The sequence below is a fragment of the Phyllobates terribilis genome, unplaced genomic scaffold (genome assembly GCF_046119375.1).
Source record: "Phyllobates terribilis strain yellow unplaced genomic scaffold, ASM4611937v1 Scaffold_11__3_contigs__length_659146591, whole genome shotgun sequence".
Lineage (NCBI taxonomy): Eukaryota > Metazoa > Chordata > Amphibia > Anura > Dendrobatidae > Phyllobates > Phyllobates terribilis.
Genome location: NW_027362771.1, coordinates 584,202,550 through 584,211,778, shown reverse-complemented (window position 1 = coordinate 584,211,778; position 9,229 = coordinate 584,202,550). Strand labels below are relative to the sequence as shown.

The window sequence follows — 9,229 nt, the reverse complement described above, 5'->3', positions numbered from 1 at the left end:
TCTGTTTTTGCCAACGGGGTCAATCTGACCATACAGACAGCAATAAGAGCCTCCTTTTTCAGCTGGCCTGACTTCAGAAGAAACCTTCCACTCCAATGAACAGTGAGTCCAGTAATGCCAAAACCTTTAAACCTGGTCCTGAGCATTTTTCTATAATGGACAAAGACACGGATTTGGACACATTTTTGAGGGGGTTTGAAAAGGCGTGAAGACAGTATCAGCTGCCTGTTGACCAGTGGGCCCAATATCTAACCCCAGGGCTACAAGGCAAGGCTCTTGAGGTGTTCGCCTCCCTACACCGAGAACATGATGGAGACTATGAGGTCTCCCCAACTGTAGCCAAGACTGCCAAATAAAAGATAAGACAGAAAAACAAGAGAGGGGGGAGGGTTGTAACAGCTACATGTACAGTATTGTCTCAAGTATAAATAAAACACTGAGTCTGATCCTCAAAACTCTGTACAGAATCCTCGCAAGGACTGTGCAAGTTTTTAGTGACAGGGATGATTGCTCAATCCAGCCACTAATGCTCTGTACTGTCCCACCACTGCCACTAATTGTCAAGGATACACAGCCGTGGGGTTCATGCAGATACCATCACTTTTACCACTTTGTCACAGATGACACCAGAGAGATCACACAGATCTCACCGCTGCCACCAATATGTCAAGGTAACACAACTCTGCTGCCTCCAATTTTCAGGATAATTACGCAATTGAGTGACAAGTGATAGACGAGACCGCAGCTGCTCCAACTACTAGGCTGGTTATTGGGGAACTCCCAGTGAGCGTATGGTATATACAAACCTGATTCCAGCACATGGAATATATAGTGTATATATATATATATATATATATATATATATATATATATATATATATAGATATATATATAGATATATATATATATATATATACCCCGGTATGGTCACTGCCAGCTCCACACTAACAAATAAAAGGAACCACTACTAGCTGCCTCCACCAATTGTTTATACAGGCCGATTGCACACCCGTTACAGGAGCGTATGGCTTCAGGGGTGTGGTGTACTGAGCAAGAGGAACAGAGCTGTTAAATTTATATATTTAATCCAGAAAGATAAGCAGTGTTTATAAAAAATATACAAGGTGATACAAAATCGGAACAAACCATACGATATATACAATTACATAAAATAAAAAGGAATAACAAAAGAGAATTACTAAACCTGGTCACGGAAATGGCTCAGAGCTTAGCGGAGGGAAGTACTCTGATTGGAAAAATGGACAGAACCCACAACAAACTATGTCTTTCAAGGACTGACAAATGACCCAAACCCAAATACTGTTTTTTATAAGCTCAGGGTTACGCCCACTTACTCCGCTTGATGAGCTCATGTGGGGGCAGATTGTGGAATGTGCTGGGTCTGTTAGAATTTTATGAGATCCCCAACTTACAGGATATCGTCACCCCTGAAGGTTCCAGGCGGTAGATATTGACGTCATATTTCTCATCATGATTTTATTGTTACATTAGAGATCAAACATGGCCTGGTTCGCCATCATCTATCAGGCCGTTATTAAGTTGGAGGGGTTCTAGTGGCCCCACGGCAATGTGAGTGAATGCGTCACATTTGTCCCTTCGCTACGACGCCAAAAATATATCCCCCATAAATATCGAATAGATGCAAACCCCAATATTCATATCTGGAGAATGGAGACACAAAGTTTGGAACACTTTCAGAAAAATCCTTTGAACCCAGGATGCTTCTTCCTTGGAACGAAGGCAGCCACGGCACTTCTCTGCCTCTGCGTAAACAGATCGCAGCTTACTGTCTTTTTCCTCAGCAGATATCCAGTTTTAATCACCTGTCCATGGCAGGAAGTCTCTGCTTCAAAAAGGAGATGAGGTGTTTGCTCTGTCTAGCTATAATTAGGTTTTTCTCTTTCCCATATGTTTAATGTGAGGGGGACATGTCCCCTCCCTGGAGATGTGTTATGGATTTTATTTTTTCTCTATGACACTATCCAATCTTAAAATCAAAGAAACATAAACTGGTACTGTAAAACAGATCATTTCTTTATTTACAAGGATCAGTACTTAACACATGTAGTGTATGTTCACATAATAAGCAGGGGAGATAGAGGGATGGGGGGGTATATACATTTATAGGATTCTGTATAGCCCTTATACCCAAAGCAAAATTGGCCAACCCAAACATGGCATCATAGAGGAAGAAAGAGAAGATATGGACAAGGCAGACTAGGCAGCTGCCTTGGGCACCCTTTGGATGGGGCACAATTTATGGGTTTATGGAAACTTTTATGGACTTTCATTATTTGACACTTTAACCAATCAGCTGAAAAGTGTTTGGCGACAGTATATAGATAACTAAGAAAGGATTGATGAAAGGTGTGGCAACATTGATTGTCCATATGACAGCTATCATGCTGAATGCCAGGAACCAGGGATGAGGGATAAATTCTGCAACTCTCACCCCCTGGCACCAAAGTGAGCTTGTTCCACAGCTGAGAGGGTACAATGCAAAACTCAGCCAGGAGTGGATGAATACTTCAGCATGACAAGTTGGGTTAGCTAGAGATTAGGATGGAAACACAAAGAAACACAAATTTTAGGCCTGAAGAAGGCACGTCGGATGGTGGAAACCAATGATGTAAGGATCAAGGTTTAATAGGCTAGAGTACCTAATTGACAGTTATGGCCAAATGTGACAGCACCTTTTGAGACTATGGCAACCAGCCTTCGAAACGAAGACTTGTTTCCACCATGTGTCCTAATACCCATAACAATCCTACCCCCAAATTCTCCATCTACCACTGGTAAAACCCTCATCTTGTGGAATGTGAGGGAGACCTAAGAAGGTTAAAAGATGGTGTCTTTGAGCTTGGAATTGTTCAATCATGAACTCTCAGAGACTATATGGAAAATTATAGACACGATAAAGAGAAATCTGGAGACTATTACGTGTTGACAGAAATGGAGGCCATGGAAGTGAACAAGTGGAGGACTAACCCTATGGTAAGAGAATCCCACAAGACAAAAACTGGAGAAGATCCGGGAAAAATTAGGGAAATAAAAATGGTATCTGGGGTTTGGCAACACAGAGGTAATTGAGAGCAAGAAGGAAAAATAATGACGAGGTATATAAAATGGACAGACCAAAAATACCAGGACCAGACAAATGTCTATTCAACGGTCCTGGTCTGCATGATATCAGACAAATACACTAATTTTTTTAGCACCATTCAGAACACAGGTATTTGACTCTCAGATGGTAACTCTACGTAATTTACATCTCCGAACACTTAAGAAAGGTCCATGGTCATTTTCTCACAATCGTGACATAGAGCTGGTTGGGTTGGTGAATCAGTCAGGAAAAAAAGTCAAATCCAAAAAGTTGTCGCAACGTACAAGATAAGCAGAAACCACTGAAGTATGGACAGGAAAAAGGACACTTGAAGGACTGATATAATTTTTGGTGAATATTTCATACACCACAAACACACATGACTCTCACACGAGAACATATTTTCTTCTACAACTGTGTCCTAACATCTGCCAGTCAAGGAGAAACCGTGGTCATGCCATAGTGATGGTGATGAAGTGCCAGTGAAGGTGTGCCAATGTAAGGAGGCCACTAGGTGGCCTTAAGTGTTGTAAGATTAAAAAAAAGTGAGAAAATTGCATCAATGTGGCCTAACAGGATGTATTTTCAAAAATGTTGGCAGCGTGACACATAAAACACAAACACTTTTTTTCCACCTCGTTCCAAACAGTATTACATTATGCTCTCCCTCCAGCAGAGGAAACGAGGTCACATCAGTCCATTGTATATCTCAACTACCGGGCTGCTTCAATGTCCTTTGGCAAAGTACAGTAAGTAATATCTTTCTAGCACCAGACTCATGAAATTATGCCTTCTTATGTTAAGCAGCTGACGCGTTTCAGGTAACTAGAGGAACCAGTTGTGTGGCTTTTGTAATAAGTCTCTCAAGTATTTCTGGTTAGTCTTATGGACTGATTTGTGGCTCCTGAGTTTCTACAATGCTAATCAGGTCCACTTCGACCCACCATCTGCTCTGAAAAAATTCTCTTCAGCTGGGCCACCTCGGCGGACAGAGACGCTAGTTGGGTCCTAAGTTCTGAGTTTTCTGCAGCCTGAGCTGGGATTCCATCCTGACCTTGGTTTCCCCATCGTCCCCGTTGACAAGCCATTGGCTGCTGGGGAAAAGCTTGGGCCACTTCAGTAGGAAAACTGTTCATTTCTCTCGGAACAGGTGGTGCAGCATGAGGTCCTTCCTCACCTGGAGCGCAGGCCTTAAACCTCAACTTGTGTGGGAGGCTTTTATACGTGTCCGGATGAGTATCATATCTCATGCGAGGATTCTCAACAGTGTCTCCTGGAACAGGGCCATAATAATTTATGGATGATGGTGGCAAAGTTTGAGTTTCCTGTTCAGGAACTCTGTCTTCAAAGAAAACTGGACTGCCTACACTGGGAGTGGAGAATCCAGAGTCTTCTGAATGAGGCATCGGTGGGGTGGGGTTTGTTGGAGTAGGATCATGGAGACCACATGGCTGTGCATATGTCCCACGAGCTTCCTCACATGGATCCCGGACCAGGCCGAAGCGGAATCGAAGAGCAAGCAGCTCAGCTCTCAGCCTCGCGTTCTCCTCTAGAAGAGCAATGACTCGTCCTTCTAGGGCAAGGTCACCAGCACGACGTTTCTCTCTTGAGCGTTTAGCCGCCTCGTTGTTCTTTCTTCGTTTGTCCCAGTAACAATCATCTTTTTTTTCATCTGGAGTGAATTCTCGACGACGGCGGAGGCTATTGGGTGATGGTGAATTATTTGGTGAAGTAGAGGAACTTCGGCGGCCGAGGAGAGAACGAGCAAGAAGGAGGCCAGAACCGGATAGGAGGGATCCTGGAGATAAGGTATCTTCAGGAGCATTCTGTGTAGAAGCTGGAGGAGGAGCATAGGGTTCAAGAGTAGGAGGAGCCTGCTGAGGAGACAGATCCTCGGAGGTGGAGCAAGGCACTTGACAATTCATATTAGGATGAGGGGAAAGGGCTGGAGGTGAGAGGTCACTGAGTTGAGCCAGGATTGTGTCTGGTTGGAGGTCAAAGAGTAAAGTCCTGTGAAAAAAAAAAGATAAAGATCAGTTATGATTGAAAACAGAGAAAAACAATAATTTGTAGCTGGCACAAATGACACAGAAAACATTTAACTCAGGGAGTTGCTTCCCTGTATGGAACTGGGGTAAGTTGGACTTGCTACTTTTCTGCATTGCCCCCGCAGAAAACCAAAGCGTTATATATTTTTCTCCATGAATTATGGGACCATACATGTTCAGACATCTTCCAGCGTACAACTGATGTTTAGAAAGCTTCCCAAGAGAACGTCCCCCCACACAAAACATTTTATAAGGGTTTGTTCATAAGTCGGGAACTCTATTGCTTGAGACAATTGGTGGGTCAAAAGCTTTGGTGTAAAAAAAATGAGAAACATCACTGCCATAAAGTTTGTTTACTGTAAACATGGCACAGGTCATTGATGGCACAGGTCATTGATGGCACAGGTCATTGATGGCATAGGTCATTTAGCCACAACCCTAGAATCTATATCTAAACCTCAAAGCTTAGAACCTGAACCTAGACCTCAATCAATAATCTAGCTCTGAGCATTCGCATTAGCCTTCAAACCACAACCTAGATCTCTAAACCTAACTGTAGGGCTAAATCTCTAACTTTACTCATAAAAACTTGACCTAGATCTATAATTCAGAGCCATATTTACTTCTACCTCAAGCACTAACATCTAGACTTTAGTCACTACCCCAATCCTAGCTTACTAACAATAAACCTGGAGATAGATCTTCCAAAGTATTACTTAGATCTCCAGATGTAGAGCTATAATTCTAACCATAAAATCTTGACCTAGATCAATAGCCATAAACCTACAACTGAACCTTGAACCCTAGATCTAGATATTTATCCTTGACCTAGATCTACCTCAAATACTAACATCTAGACCTCAGCTGCTACTCTACTCCTCGATTACTAACCCTAATCTTGGAGCTAGACCTTGAACACTATAGATCTAGATATTTATTTAATCTTGACCTAGATCTATAACCTATAACCCAATTTATTTCTACCACAAACTCTAACATCTAGATCTCAATTGTTACCCTAATCTTAAATTACTAAATCTAAACCTGGAGGTAGACCTTCAACTTTAATTCTAACCCAAAACTGTGATCTAGATCTCCAACCCTAGAGCTAGAATTATAACCATAACCTTAAAATCCTGACGTAATTTACTATCCCTAACCCTAGAGCCAAACTTTGAAACGTAACTCTAGTTTATTAACCATTGCCCTAAAACAATGACCTAAATCCCTAACCCTAACCCTAGAGCTCAAGACAAAAAAACCCTAATTATCTCTATTGCTAAGTATTTCAACTAGATCTCGATCTTTGTCCAAACCCTAGAGCTCTAAGCCTAACTCCACAGCTTTAACCAAAACCATATTCACCTTTAACTCTTACACCTAAATCTATACTCCAACCCCCCTTATCATCTCTACGGCTGCTGACCCTTATCATAAACGAATCTATTCCCTAGTTTTCCAATCTCAGCCATTTCTACCAGTTACACGGAGGTCTCTAACCTTAACCCTAGGTATCTGACGCTAATCCCAACCATCTCTAACCCTAAACCTATCCTATCGTTCTGGATTTTCACTCCCATAGCCTATATTGTCTTCCTGCCTGGAGAAGTTGTTCAGCTCCGTCCATAGACCCTGCTGCTGATGTAAGGCATCTAGTCCACATTTCCTATGTAACAGAGAAGCACCAGGATTCGAGCAGACGGACACATATTTATCTGGTGAGAGCCACAGAACGCGTCTGGCGCTCGTGATAACTCCGCCGGGGGGAGGTGCACCGCGTTATTATGCGCTAATAATTGTGTAATCATTTCTTGGAAAGCAGAGAATTTTCTTATGAAATAGGCAATGAAACTCGGGTCTGACTCCTACCAAGATCCGCACAAAGACAGGCAGCATACACAGCGGACATCACATGGAGAACAGTCTCATATTAGAGTGTCAGCTTTGCAGTACCACAATGGTCGTACCAATAGTAAAAATCAGAGTGTCAGCTCTGTTGTTCCATCTCTTACTGTATAACAGTCATATATTAGGGTGTCAGCTCGGCAGTATCTCCTCTTACTGTATAGCAGTCTCATATTAGAGTGTCAGCTCGGCAGTATCTCCTCTTACTGTATAGCAGTCTCATATTAGAGTGTCAGCTCGGCAGTATCTCCTCTTACTATACAGCAGTCTCATATTAGAGTGTCAGCTCGGCAGTATCTCCTCTTACTGTATAGCAGTCTCATATTAGAGTGTCAGCTCGGCAGTATCTCCTCTTACTATACAGCAGTCTCATATTAGAGCATCAGCTCGGCAGTATCTCCTCTTACTGTATAGCAGTCTCATATTAGAGTGTCAGCTCGGCAGTATCTCCTCTTACTATACAGCAGTCTCATATTAGAGTGTCAGCTCGGCAGTATCTCCTCTTACTGTATAGCAGTCTCATATTAGAGCATCAGCTCGGCAGTATCTCCTCTTACTATACAGCAGTCTCATATTAGAGCATCAGCTCGGCAGTATCTCCTCTTACTGTATAGCAGTCTCATATTAGAGTGTCAGCTCGGCAGTATCTCCTCTTACTGTATAGCAGTCTCATATTAGAGCATCAGCTCGGCAGTATCTCCTCTTACTGTATAGCAGTCTCATATTAGAGTGTCCGCTCGGCAGTATCTCCTCTTACTGTATAGCAGTCTCATATTAGAGTGTCCGCTCGGCAGTATCTCCTCTTACTGTATAGTAGTCTCATATTAGAATGTCAGCTCTGCAGTATCTCCTGTTACTGTATAGCAGTCACATATTAGAGCGTCGGTGGAGAATAGAGCTGCTGTCTGGGTCCCGGCAGCGGTGGTGACACTGAATGAAGCTGCGCGGTTCAGCTCCGTTCACTGTTTACATCCGGATGGCGCTTATCACAGCTGATTGTTTGGGCGCCGGGTGTCAGTCCCCCAGTGATCTGATATTGATGACACATCATAAGCAGTCACATATTAGACTGTCAGCTTTCCCGATATGTAAGAAGCAGAGATTAGTCACATATTAGTTTTACAGTTTATCACATTACATACCAGTAACCTTAACTTAGAGTGTCAGCTCTGCAGCGCAGCACATTTTCCCTTTTATTGAGTGACAGAGAACCCTGCTGAGAGTGTCAGCTCTTCAGTATCTCATGCTGTCTCCTTTACTATACAGCAGTCACTTATTAGACTGTCAGCTATATCATCATAAGATTCATAGATTCCTCTCATTAGCCATTTATCAGAGCGCCTTGCTATAGTGTCAGCTCCGCAGTATCACATTCTCCCTCTCTAGTATCTAGAATGTCACATATTAGAGTGTCAGCTCAGCAGTATCTCATTCTCCCTATCTTATCAAGCAGTTCTATATTAGAGTGTCAGCTCTGCAGCTCCTCCCCCATTGGTAATATATTCCAGCATCCTGCTGTTAAGAGTGTCAGCTGAGCAGTAACATATTCTCTCTTCTTCCTATGAAGCAGTCACATATTAGACTGTTAAATCCACCATTATAACAGAAGAACCATAGATTGGAGTGTCAGCTCTGCAGCTGTCACCTATCCCCATTAGTGAAATATCAGAGTGTCAGCTCTGGAGGTTAGGGTGCCCCATCACCACAGTATTAGAGTGTCAGCTCTGCAGGGCAGGCTCCCCCATCACTCCAGTATTAGAGTGTCATCTCTGCAGGGCAGGCTCCCCCATCACTCCAGTATTAGAGTGTCAGCTCTGGAGGTTAAGGTGCCCCATCACTCCAGTATTAGAGTGTCAGCTCTGCAGGGCAGGCTCCCCCATCACTCCAGTATTAGTGTCAGCTCTGCGGCTCAGGCTCCCCATCACTCCAGTATTAGAGTGTCAGCTCTGCAGGGCAGGCTCCCCCATCACTCCAATATTAGAGTGTCAGCTCTGCAGGTCAGGCTCACCCATCACTCCAGTATTAGAGTGTCAGCTCTGCAGGTCAGGCTCCCCATCACTCCAGTATTAGAGTGTCAGCTCTGGAGGTTAGGGAGCCCCATCACTCCAGTATTAGAGTGTCAGCTCTGCAGGTCAGGCTCCCCATCACTCCA

General features: G+C 43.4%; 1 protein-coding gene across 3 annotated transcripts in view; it reads right to left on the bottom strand.

Moving 5' to 3' along the window:
• Window positions 1–1,068: 1,068 nt before the first annotated feature.
• Window positions 1,069–9,229, bottom strand: part of LOC141167006 (uncharacterized) — a 39,313-nt gene continuing 31,152 nt past the window's right edge. For all 3 annotated transcript variants that reach the window (XM_073654292.1, XM_073654291.1, XM_073654290.1), the window contains exon 2: window positions 1,069–5,134. In XM_073654292.1, the coding sequence (XP_073510393.1) occupies window positions 4,045–5,049 (1,005 nt within the window). In that variant the 5' untranslated portion in view covers window positions 5,050–5,134 and the 3' untranslated portion in view covers window positions 1,069–4,044. The remainder of the gene's footprint in view (window positions 5,135–9,229) is intronic.